Source organism: Rutidosis leptorrhynchoides, chromosome 3 (assembly GCF_046630445.1).
Source record: "Rutidosis leptorrhynchoides isolate AG116_Rl617_1_P2 chromosome 3, CSIRO_AGI_Rlap_v1, whole genome shotgun sequence".
Lineage (NCBI taxonomy): Eukaryota > Viridiplantae > Streptophyta > Magnoliopsida > Asterales > Asteraceae > Rutidosis > Rutidosis leptorrhynchoides.
Window position 1 is genome coordinate 519,877,862 of NC_092335.1, and position 22,168 is coordinate 519,900,029.

General features: G+C 34.0%; 1 protein-coding gene across 1 annotated transcript in view; it reads right to left on the reverse strand.

Annotated features, from left to right (window-relative positions):
- Nucleotides 1-795: 795 nt before the first annotated feature.
- LOC139901881 (histone-lysine N-methyltransferase ASHR3-like) overlaps nucleotides 796-22,168 on the reverse strand; it is a 41,997-nt gene continuing 20,624 nt past the window's right edge. Inside the window, exons 2-12 of the mRNA XM_071884551.1 lie at nucleotides 7,459-7,778; nucleotides 6,450-6,599; nucleotides 5,967-6,131; nucleotides 5,694-5,720; nucleotides 3,694-3,811; nucleotides 3,478-3,574; nucleotides 2,841-2,934; nucleotides 2,333-2,411; nucleotides 2,063-2,234; nucleotides 1,842-1,922; nucleotides 796-1,121 (exon numbers count right to left, since the gene is read on the reverse strand). Coding sequence (XP_071740652.1) covers nucleotides 962-1,121; nucleotides 1,842-1,922; nucleotides 2,063-2,234; nucleotides 2,333-2,411; nucleotides 2,841-2,934; nucleotides 3,478-3,574; nucleotides 3,694-3,811; nucleotides 5,694-5,720; nucleotides 5,967-6,131; nucleotides 6,450-6,599; nucleotides 7,459-7,778 — 1,463 coding nt within the window. The 3' untranslated portion in view covers nucleotides 796-961. The remainder of the gene's footprint in view (nucleotides 1,122-1,841; nucleotides 1,923-2,062; nucleotides 2,235-2,332; nucleotides 2,412-2,840; nucleotides 2,935-3,477; nucleotides 3,575-3,693; nucleotides 3,812-5,693; nucleotides 5,721-5,966; nucleotides 6,132-6,449; nucleotides 6,600-7,458; nucleotides 7,779-22,168) is intronic.

Below are 22,168 nucleotides of genomic sequence, written 5' to 3' on the forward strand. Positions count from 1 at the left end.
CGGTTGTCAACTTGTCATTATAAATCAAGCAAATAAATGATCATTTCAAATGTCGTGTTTGTTGTTGTCATTCAATTTTTCTTTAAATACTCATATTCGAATCTCATCAGATACATCAGTTAAAGATATTTAGCTGATGGCACACGTACTAGTTCCGAAAATGGCAAGATGCTTTAAAAAAGTTTAGTACAAATTTTAATACCAAAGGAAAAAAAAACATATTTGTTTGGTGGTTGATAATAAACTTATCATGTATGAATGTGTAGAAACCTGATAATCAATTAGTTAATGTGTCTTATATTAGACTAAATCAAAAGTGCAATTAATAATTCAATTAGACATTCTTTTACCTTCTGATAAACACATTTTTATCCAACAAACATATAACATTATAACAACACTACTAAGGCATATAAAGTTGTCCCACTAAATAATATGAATGTTTTAAGTTGATGTCTTAAAGTGTATGTTAAGAACAAAACAAAACACATTTCATTAGCTAACTGATAGTAAGTCGTCCCACTAACTGATAATAAAGAGATTGCTTCCAAGATAACCAACAAACCGTAATTTATCTAACCTACATGAATGTTTTAAGTTGATGACTTAAAATGTATGTTAAGAACAAAACAAAACACATTTCATAAGTTGTATGATTCTCGATATGATCGATATTCAAGATTGTATTAAAAAAGACCATATAGTAATAACGAGACGAAGTTCATAAACTGTATGTTTGTATGGTCTCGATATCAATTAATATCAGCTGGCTCTGAGTATAATTTTGGTCTCGAAAAGGAGTCAACGGTCTATAAGAGAGGTCACAAAAGAAGGCTAGGACCACCACAGAAACAAATGTAACTATTTTTTCTCTATACGCTTTTTAACTAGTTTTTATTCCATTGTAATGGAATACTAAAAACCTGATATACAACATGTTAGATGTAGAGACCATGTGTTATCATGTTTTGATGATCCTTAAGGTAGCTGTTGCTGTTCTTTGCCGCTTGGCACCCCAGTCGAGCAGGGTTAACTTGGCTGTCTTCTTTTTTGTACCGAGATAACCTTGACAATTTGCAGCACCGCATTGGCACTTTACCTCGGGCCCAAATTGAACAAACCTACAATTCCAGTATAAAAAATGTTTTAAAGCACAATAAAGTTAGGCAGGGTCAAAACGAGGAACGTAAACGAGCCGAGTAGTATTCAAGCTCGGCTCGTAAAAAATTCAAAAAGCTCGAGCTCGGCTCGTAAAAAATTCAAAAAGCTCTAGCTGGGCTCGTTTCGAACTTGATATATTAAGCTCGAGCTCGGCTGATTTGAAATTTTTACAAGCTCAAGCTCGGCTCGAGATCGGCTCGTTTATGTATGAAATAGCTATTTTTATATAATTATATATTATGTATTATATATTGTATATTAGATAAAATTATAATATAATGTACATAAATAAAAGGCTCATTTAGGCTCATGTACTTGTTGAAGCTCGATATAAGAAACTCGAACTCGAGCTCTTTAATAAACCAACTCAAAAATATGTTCAAGCTTGAGCTCGAGTTCGTTTAAGCTCAGCTAAAATCAAGCTTTAAATGAGTCGAGCTCGAGTAGTTCATGGGTAGCTCGGCTCATTTACACCCGTAGTCAAAACAAATAGCTTGTTGGGTTGGATCCATAACCATTTTTGCCACCTCTTATTGCAAACTTTTTAAGTCAACATATGGTTCTGTTTTTGTTTTTTTTTTGTATTGCGTTAGTGTGCATTTCTACAAAGATCATGTTGAAAATGAACCCAAAACAGCAACAACAAATAAATAAATAAAATAAAGAAACAAGCATCATACCTATAATCATAAGTCAGTGGTTCCCCGACTTCAATAGATCTGGCAGCGAAGACACCAACACGAACCTCACCATCAACATTCCTAAAATTTTAAGAAACCACCGTATGAAAATTAATCCAAAAATTGCTTTGGTATCTAACAATCATATGTAATGATATGATATTTCACACAATAACAAGAATATGAAAAACAATAATGATGTATATGTATATGATGCTTACCATTTTTCAAGATTACAGTTAGGATCACAGCTATGGTTTAAAAAACGAGAGGTGTTTCCTTTAAACGTAGCGTCAATCGTGAAATCTTTTCGAATTTCGCACATATAAAAGTTCTTAATGCCCTGATGCTTCATGTCCCATAGCCGCTTTTCACACAAAGCATCATTAATAACTGAAATCATAAGTTAACGAATCAGTTAAAACTATGTTTTCTTACAAATTCACCAAAATAATAATCCAACTAGAAGATTAAAAGTGTAAAACAGTTACCTTCACCAACATATTCTATAACGAATTCACCCTTTTTGATAGATTGAACAGCCTCTACACCCCAACCACAATGCTCAGTCTACAAATCAGTAAATTATAAAAAGGTTCGGGTTAAAACAGGTTTGGGTTAAAACATGAAAGTTTTTGGTACGGGTTGAGTTGTGTAGAGTCATAACAGAATTTTTTAAAAGCCTGTTATGTTATAAATAAAATATGATGATTGCAAAAGTTACATCATTTCAATCATAACCTGATTTTTTAGATAATGAGACTTTTGCTGTCAAAAAAAAAAAAAAAAAAAAAAACCTTTTAGCAAAGTGAGCTATTTCAGGATAAACACTTTTCAAGCACTTAACCTGTTAAATATAGAGAAACAACCCAAATGACCCATTTAAAAGTGAATGGGTTAAAACGTTGACCCATTCATAAGTGAATGGGTTTAAACAGTCATCTCATATTGTAATTATAAGCAAGACATAGATTAAACTAGCAGCTTTAATAAAGTTACCAAAACAATTTTGATCTTTTTGTCTTTTCTGAAGGGCTTGTTTGTGCACAATTCGGAACATCGACAAGCTTTTGAACAGCTTATACACTGAGACCTGTTTAATCAAAGGTAATATATGGATAAAATTGTTGATAAAAGTATATATAAACATCAACAGGAACTTATAGCAGTACATTTTACTGATAAAACTCAAATGATTAACATATTGAAATAATGCAAAAGCTAACAAAATACGAACTCAGCTTACAGTCAATAGAAACATTTGAGCTTAACAATTATCACAAGATTTATAATCAAATCAAACCCTACCAACTCTCTCATAATCATGATTTGAACACCATACATTTGGAAGTAGTCTAATTAATTACTATACGATTGTAAACAACGTTGCAAAAATCACTACTCGGCGAGTACTCGGATGTTGACTAAGTTTGACTTTGAACAATTTTGGCCGAATTTTGACCAATTTTGACTATTTTCCTGGTTTTGGCCGATTTGTCCGAGTAATCCTGAGTTTTGGCCAAGTTTGACCAAGTTTGACTGAGTTGACCAGTTTTGACCGAGTTTGACAGTTGAATTTCCATTATGCTGTTACCATATATATGCTGGCTTATTAGTTATGTGATGTAATTGTTACCTGCATACACAATCATCAGAGCATTTGCCAGATTCGCAATCAGTGCATCCAGATAATCTATCAGTGTCCTCACGCTTTTTCTTTACAACATAGATATCTAATTTTAGTTGAGAACATTAAAAGCAATTTAAGTACTAAATCAGTTTCCTTATAATCATATGAAAAATGTAAATAAAACAAAGAACAAAGGTAAAATGAGAAGTATGCAAAGGATACTGCGCCTGATATGCACATATGAAGGTAGCTCCACTTTGTTCTCCATTGTGTCTTTCATTGTGAGATCGTATTTGAACTCCTCGCCCGTATATGGTAAAGGTAAACGGATAAAAAGTTCCTATTTTTAACATAAGTAGCAAAAGATCTTCAATTAACAACAATAGAATGATTCATGGAACCCTTATCTTCAATTAACAACAAAAGTTCCTCTACAGAGTTTTTCCCGGTAGAGGTTGGTTTACATCAGGGATCTGCCCTTAGCCCTTATCTTTTCGCTTTGATCCTAGACGAGTTGACTCATAGGATACAAGACAACATCCCATGGTGCCTGATTTTCGCCGACGATATTGTATTAGTTTCGGATTCTCAGGATGAGCTTAACAGGAGGCTAGAGCAATGGAGGATCGCCTTAGAATCAAATGGCCTACGGATTAGCAGACTTAAATCGGAGTACCTTAGATGCGATTTCAAGGGGGGCGAAGAGGAACACGACGATATAGTGGATATCAGAATTGGGGATCAGATTCTACCCCCGCAAGAGTCCTTTAGATATTTAGGCTCGATGCTTCACATTTCGGGAAGGATAGATGAGGATGTGACGCATCGTATACGAGTAGGATGGTTGAAGTGGAGGGCTGCGAAAGGGGTGTTGTGCGACAAGAAGGTCCCACTTAAACTGAAAGGTAAATTCTTTAAGGTGGCAATTAGACCAGCCATGTTGTACGGATCAGAGTGTTGGCCAATGACGAAGGCCCAAGAGAGGAGGATGGAGGTGGCAGAAATGAGGATGCTTAGATGGACGTGTGGTAAGACCATGCTAGATATGATACCAAATGGAGTTTTTAGGGAGAAATTGGAAGTTGGGAACATCACCAACAAACTTAGGGAAGGACGACTTAGATGGTTTGGGCATGTTAGGAGGCGCCCACTTTTAGCCACAGTTAGGAGAGTCGAGACCCTCGCCGTTGGCGGCGTAAGGAGAAGGGGTAGACCTAGACGTAGGATGGAGGATAGATTGAAGCTTGACATGAAAGAGCTCCTACTGACGGAGGACATGACTTCTGATAGGAGCCTGTGGAGGAGTAGAATTAGAATTATTGAGTAGGTTTTTTTTTTTTTTTTTTTTTTTTTTTTTCATTGTGTTAGTTACTTTTATTATACAACTACATATATAACTATAACCAGATATTCAATAACCACACTATTTATACCCCTCTACATGGTTTATATGCCTTTGTATCTATGTATATGTTTTTAGGCTATATATATGTACCGATGTATATGTTTGTATCTATATATATATGTATCTATGTATCTAAGTGCATGTATTGGTGTATGTAGGTTTGTCTGTCTTGTATCTGTACCTAGGTATATATATCTACGAATGTATCTATATGTATTTATGTTTAAGCATGAGTTTTTTTTTTTTTTTTTTTTTTTTTTCATGCTTTCGTGTGGTATATATATATCGATGTGTGTGTCTGTGTGGGTGCGTATATGTATATGTATATGTATATGTATATATCTTGTTTGTCTGTATGTCTACCTAAAATTAAATGGTTATGTGCACTATTTTATTCATGCTCTTTGCCCTACTGTTGTGCATTACTGCTATATGTGTCCCTTTTATGGTTACTGTGTATGGTTGCTTCTTGCTAGGCGCTCATTACTCGTACAGGTACGTATCATTTGCCCTCTCTATTTCGTTCTTATGAGCTCTTCGGGCCGGAGGTCCTTTGGGAAGCAATCTCTTTTGCGCTAGAGTAGAGGGAGGGACGACCTTATCTAGGCGCGGGTTCTATACCCGCGGGTGGAGTAGTGACTTCCTTCTAATCTAGGGTACGAGGAATGATTGTCTACACTCACCTTCCCCATACCCCACTTTCGTTGGATTGGGTATTGTTGTTGTTGTTGTTGTAGAATGATTCATGGAACCATTAGTTACTTCACGTTCATTGTATACATGTATATACATGTATAATGCATGCTAGAAATATTACCTCTATACTATTCGTTGGAACTGCAGGCTGCTTATTCAACAAGTTATATCAGTCCTGTCACTCAGCCTAAACAATTAAAATTGAGAATTAACCAAGAAAACCTAAAATGAAAACAAAAAATAGTGCTGCTATGTCAAGTGGGCTACTTGATAAGTTATAAGATTAAAATTGCTGATTAAATAGTTAAGAAACAAAGCTACTAGCCCCAAAAGGTTGATAAAAACAAATCATTCATAAGAGCTTATAACCATGCTGAAGAAGGAAGAGATTGACCTTTAATGGTGGCCAATCAAGAACATGCCTCCAACAGACCATTTGCCAAGGAAGAACATTAGAACGCAACATATATTCCGGATATGCAGCACACTTTTCATGTGATGCTAAATGACATTTTGAACAGCGCCATAACTGATGTTTCTTATGGCATAGATAGCACGCCTATTAAAAGAAGAATGTTAGCCACACCATTACTAACTTATACATAAGTAAAAAAGTTTTTTTGGTATTTCTCTCAAGACAAAATTTAGAGACACCTATCGAATATAAATGCACGCTCAATGAAATATCACTAAGTTGTTATTCAATAGGCATATTCATTGTACAAATCAAAATAGGCATATTCATTGTACAATTCAAAATGTTATCAGGTACACTCAAGTAAAAGAAGAATGGTAAGTTATCTAAAGAAATTAAATGTTTATATATAAACAAAAAAGAAACGCAAAGTGACACAAAACAAAAAAGGAAGAGCTTTACGTGTTGAGGACACTTGAATGCTTTTGATGATGGTTGAAATCCAAGCCAGTCCTTTGCACATTGAAGGTGATAAGAACCTTTACATTGATGATAACCACATGATACCTCATCTCCTGGGTAGATTACACTCTCACAGACAAGACATTCAGCCTGATATGGTTATATCAATATTTATGGTCAGATTCAAAGCAAATCATTGTTTCTAAATACATTAAATATCATTTACATTGTGACCCAATTTGTAAAAAGCAAATCAAATTAGAAAAGAAAAGGATAATCAGTTCTTGAAGTGTAGCCTCCGATCTCTTTCTAAAAATCATATGACAATATATGTGAAGGCACTTTAAATTTCTTTAGACCACTCCCTATCATAACTAACATAATCAACTTCTTAGTTGCCACATCAGCCACACATCAACAGCACATACTATATTTAACTCATAACTAACCTATAGGCATAGCTAAACACTACTCATCACAACTAAACAATTCCCATAAATAAACCCCATCAAACAACAAATAATTTACATAGAAGTATATAGCGGAGGGGCTCACATTTGTGATGCATAGGGCGAAGGTTACCATAATGGTAACCATGGCTGAATGGTGCCCATCACGTTAAGGGAATGGCGAAAGATTTTTGTACATAACAGACTCACATAAATCTTCCTAAATATAGATTTATCGTCGATTTAATCTGGACAAAACTGGTCCTTTTAGGTGAACATCATATGCTAAGTTACATTTATTTAGTTTCATAGTATAAAATCCAATATCCAATAAATGCTTACTAGAACCCTGCATTGAACTGATGATATCCGTACCAAAGCTACTACAAACGATACGAAAAAAACATTCAATAACACCTATACATTTACATACATAGATATGCAAGATATAATTATGTAATAAAACTATGGCAACTATATTACTAAATTCAGTGAAATATTATAATACAACATTAAAAAAAAAAAAAAAAAAAAAAAAAAAAAAAAATCCAGAATTTTACCAGTTTCGGAGCTCCAACAAGAAACGGAAGGAACAATTTCGATTCCGGAAACCCTAATTCAACATTCTTCATTTTCCAATCGGTTAAATAATCATTCAAACTCTTCGATTCAACCAAATTCTCGATATTAACTTTTTCGTCTTGCTGGTTTACTAATTTATTCGCAGGATTCAGCTCAATTTTTTTGGTGGATACAATTGGACTTGAATTAGAGCAACGAGTTGGGGCAAGTGATAACGAAGAAGAAGAAGTAGTAGAAGGCATACTCACTAGGTTACCTAAGTCAGGCATTTTTATGATTAACAGATGTATTATAAACCCTAGAAAGTGACTTAGTAGATAATTTGAGGTGTTGAAGACGAAATCATTTTGGGGGGAAATGAATTTTTAGAGCAGAGAACAAAGGAACAATGAGCGAGTGAGTATACACACTGCTGATTTGTCAGTGTGTGAGAGAGGATGTGTTTTAGTGTGTGTGTGTGTGTAACGGGCGGGAAGATTGAAAAATTTGGAGATATTTAAAAAAAATGGAGCAAATATCCGAAAATGTCCATGTTTGTGGAATATAATTACTCACTGGCATTATCAAATAGTGTATGTGTTTATTTATTTATAAAAGAGAATATTTAATCGTTAAAAGGTTTAAAATTTGGATAATTGATAATTCAATTGCATTGATAGAATTTAATTAAGGACGATAATAAAATATTTGATAATAATTCTGAATAAATTTTGAGAATATGATAAAATCAAAGTCTTACCTTTTTTCAAAAAAATAATTAACAACAACAACAAAAACAATACTCAATCCCGCACATGCGAAGTATATGAGAATGTAAAGTGTAGACAATCTTCCCTCTATCTTTGAAAAAAGAAAAGTCATTCCACCACTCAGAGTAGAGATTGGAGAAAGTCTTCCCTATCCATGTTCGACGGATAAAGAGATTGCTTCCAAAAAGACCTCCGGCCAAAACAAGTGAAAAAATTAATAATAATAATACTAATAATAATAATAATAATACTAATAACAATAATAATAATTATAATAATAAAAATAATAATAATAATAATAAACAAATAAAATAATAATTAATAATAATAATAATAATAATAATAATAATAATAATAAATAAAATAAAATATAAATATAAATAAATTAAAAGAGACGCCATGAAAGTGGTATAATCAAATTTTCATGGATTTTAAATAATAATAATAATAATAATAATAATAATAATAATAATAATAATAATAATAATAATATTAATAGTAATAATAATATTGTTTGTTTTCTGTGTATAAATTAAGAAATATGATAAGAGAAATTGATGTGTTGAATAATTAAAAGAATAATTTAACTTTGAATGGTTCAACATATATTGTTGAACTGTTCAACATCATTTGTCATTCGAATGTCATAGATATACGCATTTAATTTTGAACTATTTAGCATTTAGAGTTTAACTATTTAATTATGAGACAAACAAACACACATTTATCTTGAATATATAATAGTACATATGTGACGACCCGGAAATTTCTGAACAAATTTAAACTTTATCTTTATATCATTAGATAAATATTTCAAACATATATATTACGTACAAATTTACAATTCTAAATAAAAATATATATATATTTTAACTTAGTCATAAAACGTCATGATTTAAAATAATATATTTTGATAAACAACGAGCCACTGATTTATAGAAGCAAATGACCACAACGCTCAAATATATAAGTTACATACCTTATAAAATGTTTCATTGTTGTCTAAGTCTAATTTTTGTAAAAGGTACACGTCGCGTAACGTAAAAGGCTAATTTTCTAAACGTATGAAAGTGCGCTCGAAAAACCGAAAGTGGTACATGAGTCGTGAGACCACGCCCGTGTCATTTTTGTAAAAATTATAATTTTACCATGAACGTAAATATAATATAATATTTAATTAATTATAAAGATTAAATATAATATATATTAAATAAATTATAAATCTATATATCATAAGTAATGTAAGGATTCGGGTGTCGGCAGCCTCAATTGAGTGGATATGAGCTGGCTGCATAGTTCATGCTAGTGCATGGATGGAAATGTTAGGCTAGTTGTATAAAATGAACTCGTATCCTAATTCTCTAAATCATTTATCTCTCAATCTCGTTAAACTCTCTCTATATATGTAATTATTATTATTATTATTATTATTATTATTATTATTATTATTATTATTATTATTATTATTATTATTATTATTATTATTATTATTATTATTATTATTATATTATTATTAATCCTAATATTATTATTAGTAGTATGAGTATTATTATTTATACATAAAATACTACGACGAGGTCATGAGCGTGTCACTTTCAAAATATGTTTTCGAGCGGGATAGAGCTAAGGAAATTATGGGTTATTGCCAAGGAGGTTATGGGTAATGTTCGGGGGTATATTTGTGAATCAAACCTAGTATTTATCATCTCCATTACGTCTACGTACTGTCCTACAATATTGAATCTCAATATTAATACGTAAGCATTTATATTTTATCTTCTATAAATTAATAGTGTATAATGTCTAGTGCTCGAGTATGTATATTTATATGGGCGTATGCTAAATTTCGTCGTTAAACAGTTTATAATGAATCACGAATTAAATATATATATTACTGGTAAAAGGTATATGATATACATGTTTTTGGAAAGCTAGCGAAAAATCAATAACTTTTCATTTAGATACCGAATAGTTTCGATGAACGGATTAAAAGATATGATCAACTGAATTATGATTGACGTTAATTGAAATTTCTTTTGAATCTGCAATTAAGATTTAAATAACTTGTTTACGAGATTGATAAAATGGATTTTTGAATATTACCAACCGAGTAAATGACTCCTTATATAAGGTATGTCTCGTTTTATTGAACTAGTGTCAAAATTGACTTTTTGAAACGACTTTGGATAACTTTTGTATGTCAATCTCGAGCATTAGGATTGTGATACACTATGACCTGACCTAGCTTGATAGACATTTATTGACCAACATATGTTCTCTAGGTTGAGATCTACGGTTATTTGGTAATCCGAGTTTCGATCACATTTTGGTGAACGACTTTATATGCTGCTAAGGTGAGTTTCATATGATCCCTTTTAATCTTTACGTTTTTGGGCTGAGAATACATGCAATGCTTTTATAATTGTATTACTAAATGAATACAAATGCTAAAACTGATTTTGCGTGAGTTTCATTGCTCCCTTTTTAATTGCTTTTGAAATCTATATTTTTGAGCTGAGAATACATGCACTTTATTTTAAACGCAATGGATACAAGTACATACTAAATTCTACACTGAGTTTGAACCGAAAATCCCTTAGCTTTGGTAACTGTTAACTGCCAGTTATAAGAACTGGTGGGCGCGAGTAGTAGTATATGGATCCATAGGGCTTGATATCCCCGTCCGAGCTAGAGCACTAGCCTTTTAACGGACGTATGCTATTTGAGAATCGTACACGTTGGTTTGCGTGTATTATTAAGATGATTATACAAAGGGTACAAATTATATATACGTTAAGTTTAGTTACCAGGGTTGTAGTGACCCGAACTTTTCCATGTTTATATATATTAATTGAGATTGATATTTACATGATTAAATGTTTCCAACATGTTAAGCAATCAAACTTGTTAAGACTTGATTAATTGAAATATGTTTCATATAGACAATTGACCACCCAAGTTGACCGGTGATTCACGAACGTTAAAACTTGTAAAAACTATATGATGACATATATATGGATATATATATAGTTAACATGATACTATGATAAGTAAACATATCATTAAGTATATTAACAATGAACTACATATGTAAAAACAAGACTACTAACTTAATGATTTTTAAACGAGACATATATGTAACGATTATTGTTGTAAAGACATTTAATGTATATATATCATATTAAGAGATATTCATACATGATAATATCATGATAATATAATAATTTAAAATCTCATTTGATATTATAAACATTGGGTTAACAACATTTAACAAGACCGTTAACCTAAAGGTTTAAAAACAACACTTACATGTAACGACTAACGATGACTTAACGACTCAGTTAAAATGTATATACATGTAGTGTTTTAATATGTATTTATACACTTTTGAAAGACTTCAATACACTTATCAAAATACTTCTACTTAACAAAAATGCTTACAATTACATCCTCGTTCAGTTTCATCAACAATTCTACTCGTATGCACCCGTATTCGTACTCGTACAATACACAGCTTTTAGATGTATGTACTATTGGTATATACACTCCAATGATCAGCTCTTAGCAGCCCATGTGAGTCACCTAACACATGTGGGAACCATCATTTGGCAACTAGCATGAAATATCTCATAAAATTACAAAAATATGAGTAATCATTCATGACTTATTTACATGAAAACAAAATTACATATCCTTTATATCTAATCCATACACCAACGACCAAAAACACCTACAAACACTTTCATTCTTCAATTTTCTTCAACTAATTGATCTCTCTCAAGTTCTATCTTCAAGTTCTAAGTGTTCTTCATAAATTCCAAAAGTTCTAGTTTCATAAAATCAAGAATACTTTCAAGTTTGCTAGCTCACTTCCAATCTTGTAAGGTGATCATCCAACCTCAAGAAATCTTTGTTTCTTACAGTAGGTTATCATTCTAATACAAGGTAATAATCATATTCAAACTTTGGTTCAATTTCTATAACTATAACAATCTTATTTCAAGTGATGATCTTACTTGAACTTGTTTTCGTGTCATGATTCTGCTTCAAGAACTTCGAGCCATCCAAGGATCCGTTGAAGCTAGATCCATTTTTCTATTTTCCAGTAGGTTTATCCAAGGAACTTAAGGTAGTAATGATGTTCATAACATCATTCGATTCATACATATAAAGCTATCTTATTCGAAGGTTTAAACTTGTAATCACTAGAACATAGTTTAGTTAATTCTAAACTTGTTCGCAAACAAAAGTTAATCCTTCTAACTTGACTTTTAAAATCAACTAAACACATGTTCTATATCTATATGATATGCTAACTTAATGATTTAAAACCTGGAAACACGAAAAACACCGTAAAACCGGATTTACGCCGTCGTAGTAACACCGCGGGCTGTTTTGGGTTAGTTAATTAAAAACTATGATAAACTTTGATTTAAAAGTTGTTATTCTGAGAAAATGATTTTTATTATGAACATGAAACTATATCCAAAAATTATGGTTAAACTCAAAGTGGAAGTATGTTTTCTAAAATGGTCATCTAGACGTCGTTCTTTCGACTGAAATGACTACCTTTACAAAAACGACTTGTAACTTATTTTTCCGACTATAAACCTATACTTTTTCTGTTTAGATTCATAAAATAGAGTTCAATATGAAACCATAGCAATTTGATTCACTCAAAACGGATTTAAAATGAAGAAGTTATGGGTAAAACAAGATTGGATAATTTTTCTCATTTTAGCTACGTGAAAATTGGTAACAAATCTATTCCAACCATAACTTAATCAACTTGTATTGTATATTATGTAATCTTGAGATACCGTAGACACGTATACAATGTTTCGACCTATCATGTCGACACATCTATATATATTTCGGAACAACCATAGACACTCTATATGTGAATGTTGGAGTTAGCTATACAGGGTTGAGGTTGATTCCAAAATATATATAGTTTGAGTTGTGATCAATACTAAGATACGTATACACTGGGTCGTGGATTGATTCAAGATAATATTTATCGATTTATTTCTGTACATCTAACTGTGGACAACTAGTTGTAGGTTACTAACGAGGACAGCTGACTTAATAAACTTAAAACATCAAAATATATTAAAAGTGTTGTAAATATATTTTGAACATACTTTAATATATATGTATATATTGTTATAGGTTCGTGAATCAACAGTGGCCAAGTCTTACTTCCCGACGAAGTAAAAATCTGTGAAAGTGAGTTATAGTCCCACTTTTAAAATCTAATATTTTTGGGATGAGAATACATGCAGGTTTTATAAATGATTTACAAAATAGACACAAGTACGTGAAACTACATTCTATGGTTGAATTATCGAAATCGAATATGCCCCTTTTTATTAAGTCTGGTAATCTAAGAATTAGGGAACAGACACCCTAATTGACGCGAATCCTAAAGATAGATCTATTGGGCCTAACAAACCCCATCCAAAGTACCGGATGCTTTAGTACTTCGAAATTTATATCATATCCGAAGGGTGTCCCGGAATGATGGGGATATTCTTATATATGCATCTTGTTATTGTCGGTTACCAGGTGTTCACCATATGAATGATTTTTATCTCTATGTATGGGATGTGTATTGAAATATGAAATCTTGTGGTCTATTGTTACGATTTGATATATATAGGTTAAACCTATAACTCACCAACATTTTTGTTGACGTTTAAAGCATGTTTATTCTCAGGTGATTACTAAGAGCTTCCGCTGTTGCATACTAAAATAAGGACAAGATTTGGAGTCCATGTTTGTATGATATTGTGTAAAAACTGCATTCAAGAAACTGATTTCGATGTAACATATTTGTATTGTAAACCATTATGTAATGGTCGTGTGTAAACAGGATATTTTAGATTATCATTATTTGATAATCTACGTAAAGCTTTTTAAACCTTTATTTATGAAATAAAGGTTATGGTTTGTTTTAAAAATGAATGCAGTCTTTGAAAAACGTCTCATATAGAGGTCAAAACCTCGCAACGAAATCAATTAATATGGAACGTTTTTAATCAATAAGAACGGGACATTTCAGTTGGTATCAGAGCGTTGGTCTTAGAGAACCAGAAAATTTGCATTAGTGTGTCTTATCGAGTTTGTTAGGATGCATTAGTGAGTCTGGACTTCGACCGTGTTTTCTTTAAAAATGATTGCTTAACATTTTTGTTGGAAACTATATATTTTTAACATATGAATATTATGTGATATATTAATCTCTTAACGTGTTTGATATTATGTGATAGATGTCTACCTCTAGAACAAGTCCCATTGACTCACCTAATAATAATGAAGAGTCAAATGTAAATTGGAATGATTTGTGGACTGATTCACAAGTTCCCGAAGAGGAACCGGAAGAAGAGTCGGAACCGGAAGAAGAATCGGAACCGGAAGAAGAATCGGAACCGGATGAAGAAATAGAACCGGTGGGGGAAATAATAAAACGGTTAAGTAAAAGAAAATCCTCAACCAACCGACCAAAGTTAATTATGGTCAATGGTGTTTCCGCCAAGGAAGCAAAATATTGGGAGGATTACCAATTCTCCGATGAATCGGATTCCGACGAGAATTCCGATGATGTTATAGAAATTACCCCAACTGAATTTAAAAAGGCAAAAGAAAATAATAAGGGAAAGGGCATAAAAATAGAGAAATCTAATTCCAACCCCGATGAACTTTATATGTATCGTCAACCCCCGAAGTCCTTAAGTTGTAACAATGACCCGGGAACCTCTAAACCACCAGGTTTTTCTAAACCAATGTGGACAACGACGGCTCGTATTAGGGGAACATCATATATCCCTAGAAACTTGGCAAAACGAACCAAAACCGAAGAAGAAGAAACGAGCGAGTCGGAATAAGATAGTTGTATTCATGTGGTGTAATATATGTAATATAGTGTTCTTATGCTTTATGATATATGTAAAAATTGCTTGTATTAATAAGTATTTTTTTATGAATCTAACTCTTGTCTATTTTACAGTTTAAAAACACAAAATGGATAGACAACCCAATATTTTAAGAGACCTACCCGGAGACATGATTGATGAAATCTTGTCTAGAGTCGGCCAGAATTCTTCGGCACAACTATTTAAGGCGAGATCAGTTTGTAAGATATTCGAAGAACGTTCCAAGAATGTCTTGGTTTATAAGAGACTTTCGTTTGAAAGATGGGGGATATCACATTGGGAAACCCATAAGTTACGATGTGTTTACTTTGACGCATATATTGCGGGGAACCCAAATGCTATTTTACGCAACGGGTTAAGAAATTATTTTGACTCAATATATCCGAATATTGGACTTCGTGATTTAGAAAAAGCGGCTAACATGCAACATAAAGAAGCATGTTATGCTTACGGATTAGTAATGTTCGCTTCTCACCAAAGTGAGAACAAGAACATCGGGCTACAACTATTAAACAAAACGTTTCCACAAGTGACGGAGTCGGTAATTGGGGTAAGAAATGAGGTTTTTAGATTGTTACGGGACTGTTGGACATTACGTAACCCTCGTCCCTTTGACGACGTTACAACACGCTGTCTTATCAACGGCCATAACGGTTATGTTCCACAAGACCAAGGATGGGAAGTAGTCCTAGTAAAACCAGAATGCATGACTTGTTTCTGGACGTATGAATTACGTGTCTTTATTGCCTTTGCTGAACGACTTGTGTACTAGCTAGAATTATCTTCACAACTATCTTGTATCAAAGTTATTGTGTGCTATATTTCATGCTTTATGTAAAATAAGCGGTATTGTAAGTTTGTAAAATATTGTATAAAAGTTTGAACGCGAAATATTATTATAATCAGTTTTTCATATAGAATTGTAGTAGTTGAATTGTATATTAGCTACTAAGTATGAACTTAACGGGTAGGTACTACCCGAATTTAAACTTATAAAACGCTAATATGAAGAAAAAGCTTTTATAAATGAGTTCATATTATGCTACGAAATACTATTAACTACTCTTAATATTCTGTATGATTAACTTGTTCCATTTGACTATTTTGAAGGAAATGGCACCGACTACTCGACACACCGTGAATATGAATGAAGAGGAATTCCGTACTTTTCTAGCTTTAAACATAGCCGCAGTACAGGCTACGCTACATACCAACAATAACCTTGGATCTAGCAGTACAGGAAATCGTATAGGATGCACCTACAAAGAATTCACTGCCTGCAAACCTTTGGAATTTGATGGAACCGAAGGACCGATCGGATTGAAACGGTGGACCGAGAAGGTCGAATCGGTGTTTGCCATAAGTAAGTGTACTGAAGAGGACAAAGTGAAGTACGCTACGCATACCTTCACAGGTTCTGCGTTAACATGGTGGAATACCTATCTAGAGCAAGTGGGACAAGACGATGCGTACGCACTACCGTGGTCAGCATTCAAGCACTTGATGAACGAGAAGTACCGTCCCAGAACCGAGGTCAATAAGCTCAAGACAGAACTTAGAGGGTTACGAACCCAAGGATTTGATATTACCACGTACGAAAGACGATTCACATAATTGTGCCTATTGTGTCCGGGAGCATTCGAAGATGAGGAAGAGAAGATCGACGCGTTTGTGAAAGGATTACCGGAAAGAATCCAAGAAGATATAAGTTCACACGAGCCTGCCTCCATACAACAGGCATGTAGAATGGCTCACAAACTAGTGAACCAGATTGAAGAAAGAATTAAAGAACAGACTGCTGAAGAGGCCAATGTGAAGCAAGTCAAAAGAAAGTGGGAGGAAAATGGTGATAAGAATCACCAATACAGCAACAACAGCAATTACAACAATAATCGCAACAATTATCCCAACAATCGCAACATCAATCGCAACTACAACAAACGGCCCAACAACAACAACAACAACAACAACAACAGCAACTACAACAATCATCCCAACAACAATAATAACCGCAACAGCAACAACAATCAGAAGCAGCTATGCCAAAGGTGTGAAAAGTATCACTCGGGGTTCTGCACCAAATTTTGCAACAAGTGTAAAAGAAATGGTCATAGCGCGGCGAAGTGTGAGGTCTACGGACCAGGGGTTAATAGAACGAAAGGAACAAATGGTGTCGGAACGAGTAATGGCAGAGCAAGTAGTGTCGGAGCAAGTTATGCCAATGTAGTTTGTTATAAATGTGGAAAACCGGGCCACATTATTAGAAATTGCTCGAACCAGGAGAACACGAATGGACAAGGCCGCGGAAGAGTTTTCAATATTAATGCGGCAGAGGCACAGGAAGACCCGGAGCTTGTTACGGGTACGTTTCTTATTGACAATAAATCTGCTTACGTTTTATTTGATTCGGGTGCGGATAGAAGCTATATGAGTAGAGATTTTTGTGCTAAATTAAGTTGTCCATTGACACCTTTGGATAGTAAATTTTTACTCGAATTAGCAAATGGTAAATTAATTTCAGCAGATAATATATGTCGGAATCGAGAAATTAAACTGGTTAGCGAAACATTTAAGATTGATTTGATACCAGTAGAGTTAGGGAGTTTTGATGTGATAATCGGTATGGACTGGTTGAAAGAAGTGAAAGCAGAGATCGTTTGTTACAAAAATGCAATTCGCATTATACGAGAAAAAGGAAAACCCTTAATGGTGTACGGAGAAAAGGGCAACACGAAGCTACATCTTATTAGTAATTTGAAGGCACAAAAACTAATAAGAAAAGGTTGCTATGCTGTTCTAGCACACGTCGAGAAAGTACAAACTGAAGAAAAGAGCATCAATGATGTTCCCATTGCAAAAGAATTTCCCGATGTATTTCCGAAAGAATTACCGGGATTACCCCCACATCGATCTGTTGAATTTCAAATAGATCTTGTACCAGGAGCTGCACCAATAGCTCGTGCTCCTTACAGACTCGCACCCAGCGAGAAGAAAGAACTGCAAAGCCAATTACAAGAACTTTTAGAGCGTGGTTTCATTCGACCAAGCACATCACCGTGGGGAGCTCCTGTTTTGTTTGTCAAGAAGAAAGATGGTACATTCAGGTTGTGTATCGACTACCGAGAGTTGAACAAGCTTACCATCAAGAACCGCTACCCACTACCGAGAATCGACGACTTATTTGATCAACTACAAGGCTCGTATGTTTATTCAAAGATTGACTTACGTTCCGGGTATCATCAAATGCGGGTGAAAGAAGATGATATTCCAAAGACTGCTTTCAGAACATGTTACGGTCATTACGAGTTTATGGTCATGCCGTTTGGTTTAACTAATGCACCAGCTGTGTTCATGGACCTTATGAACCGAGTGTGTGGACCATACCTTGACAAGTTTGTCATTGTTTTCATTGATGACATACTTATTTACTCAAAGAATGACCAAGAACACGATGAACATTTGAGAAAGGTGTTAGAAGTATTGAGGAAGGAAGAATTGTACGCTAAGTTTTCAAAGTGTGCATTTTGGTTGGAAGAAGTTCAATTCCTCGGTCACATAGTGAACAAAGAAGGTATTAAGGTGGATCCGGCAAAGATAGAAACTGTTGAAAAGTGGGAAACCCCGAAAACTCCGAAACACATACGCCAGTTTTTAGGACTAGCTGGTTACTACAGAAGGTTCATCCAAGACTTTTCTAGAATAGCAAAACCCTTGACTGCATTAACGCATAAAGGGAAGAAATTTGAATGGAATGATGAACAAGAGAAAGCGTTTCAGTTATTGAAGAAAAAGCTAACTACGGCACCTATATTGTCATTGCCTGAAGGGAATGATGATTTTGTGATTTATTGTGACGCATCAAAGCAAGGTCTCGGTTGTGTATTAATGCAACGAACGAAGGTGATTGCTTATGCGTCTAGACAATTGAAGATTCACGAACAAAATTATACGACACATGATTTGGAATTAGGCGCGGTTGTTTTTGCATTAAAGACTTGGAGGCACTAATTATATGGGGTCAAAAGTATTATATATACCGACCATAAAAGTCTTCAACACATATTTAATCAGAAACAACTGAATATGAGGCAGCGTAGGTGGATTGAATTGTTGAATGATTATGACTTTGAGATTCGTTACCACCCGGGGAAGGCAAATGTGGTAGCCGATGCCTTGAGCAGGAAGGACAGAGAACCCATTCGAGTAAAATCTATGAATATAATGATTCATAATAACCTTACTACTCAAATAAAGGAGGCGCAACAAGGAGTTTTAAAAGAGGGAAATTTAAAGGATGAAATACCCAAAGGATCGGAGAAGCATCTTAATATTCGGGAAGACGGAACCCGGTATAGGGCTGAAAGGATTTGGGTACCAAAATTTGGAGATATGAGAGAAATGGTACTTAGAGAAGCTCATAAAACCAGATACTCAATACATCCTGGAACGGGGAAGATGTACAAGGATCTCAAGAAACATTTTTGGTGGCCGGGTATGAAAGCCGATGTTGCTAAATACGTAGGAGAATGTTTGACGTGTTCTAAGGTCAAAGCTGAGCATCAGAAACCATCAGGTCTACTTCAACAACCCGAAATCCCGGAATGGAAATGGGAAAACATTACCATGGATTTCATCACTAAATTGCCAAGGACTGCAAGTGGTTTTGATACTATTTGGGTAATAGTTGATCGTCTCACCAAATCAGCACACTTCCTACCAATAAGAGAAGATGACAAGATGGAGAAGTTAGCACGACTGTATTTGAAGGAAGTCGTCTCCAGACATGGAATACCAATCTCTATTATCTCTGATAGGGATGGCAGATTTATTTCAAGATTCTGGCAGACATTACAGCAAGCATTAGGAACTCGTCTAGACATGAGTACTGCCTATCATCCACAAACTGATGGGCAGAGCGAAAGGACGATACAAACGCTTGAAGACATGCTACGAGCATGTGTTATTGATTTCGGAAACAGTTGGGATCGACATCTACCGTTAGCAGAATTTTCCTACAACAACAGCTACCATTCAAGCATTGAGATGGCGCCGTTTGAAGCACTTTATGGTAGAAAGTGCAGGTCTCCGATTTGTTGGAGTGAAGTGGGGGATAGACAGATTACGGGTCCAGAGATTATACAAGAAACTACCGAGAAGATCATCCAAATTCAACAACGGTTGAAAACCGCCCAAAGTCGACAAAAGAGCTACGCTGACATTAAAAGAAAAGATATAGAATTTGAAATTGGAGAGATGGTCATGCTTAAAGTTGCACCTTGGAAAGGCGTTGTTCGATTTGGTAAACGAGGGAAATTAAATCCAAGGTATATTGGACCATTCAAGATTATTGATCGTGTCGGACCAGTAGCTTACCGACTTGAGTTACCTCAACAACTCGCGGCTGTACATAACACTTTCCACGTCTCGAATTTAAAGAAATGTTTTGCTAAAGAAGATCTCACTATTCCGTTAGATGAAATCCAAATCAACGAAAAACTTCAATTCATCGAAGAACCCGTCGAAATAATGGATCGTGAGGTTAAAAGACTTAAGCAAAACAAGATACCAATTGTTAAGGTTCGATGGAATGCTCGTAGAGGACCCGAGTTCACCTGGGAGCGTGAAGATCAGATGAAGAAGAAATACCCGCATCTATTTCCAGAAGATTCGTCAACACCTTCAACAGCTTAAAATTTCGGGACGAAATTTATTTAACGGGTAGGTACTGTAGTGACCCGAACTTTTCCATGTTTATATATATTAATTGAGATTGATATTTACATGATTAAATGTTTCCAACATGTTAAACAATCAAACTTGTTAAGACTTGATTAATTGAAATATGTTTCATATAGACAATTGACCACCCAAGTTGACCGGTGATTCACGAACGTTAAAACTTGTAAAAACTATATGATGACATATATATGGATATATATATAGTTAACATGATACTATGATAAGTAAACATATCATTAAGTATATTAACAATGAACTACATATGTAAAAACAAGACTACTAACTTAATGATTTTTAAACGAGACATATATGTAACGATTATCGTTGTAAAGACATTTAATGTATATATATCATATTAAGAGATATTCATACATGATAATATCATGATAATATAATAATTTAAAATCTCATTTGATATTATAAACATTGGGTTAACAACATTTAACAAGACCGTTAACCTAAAGGTTTAAAAACAACACTTACATGTAACGACTAACGATGACTTAACGACTCAGTTAAAATGTATATACATGTAGTGTTTTAATATGTATTTATACACTTTTGAAAGACTTCAATACACTTATCAAAATACTTCTACTTAACAAAAATGCTTACAATTACATCCTCGTTCAGTTTCATCAACAATTCTACTCGTATGCACCCGTATTCGTACTCGTACAATACACAGCTTTTAGATGTATGTACTATTGGTATATACACTCCAATGATCAGCTCTTAGCAGCCCATGTGAGTCACCTAACACATGTGGGAACCATCATTTGGCAACTAGCATGAAATATCTCATAAAATTACAAAAATATGAGTAATCATTCATGACTTATTTACATGAAAACAAAATTACATATCCTTTATATCTAATCCATACACCAACGACCAAAAACACCTACAAACACTTTCATTCTTCAATTTTCTTCAACTAATTGATCTCTCTCAAGTTCTATCTTCAAGTTCTAAGTGTTCTTCATAAATTCCAAAAGTTCTAGTTTCATAAAATCAAGAATACTTTCAAGTTTGCTAGCTCACTTCCAATCTTGTAAGGTGATCATCCAACCTCAAGAAATCTTTGTTTCTTACAGTAGGTTATCATTCTAATACAAGGTAATAATCATATTCAAACTTTGGTTCAATTTCTATAACTATAACAATCTTATTTCAAGTGATGATCTTACTTGAACTTGTTTTCGTGTCATGATTCTGCTTCAAGAACTTCGAGCCATCCAAGGATCCGTTGAAGCTAGATCCAT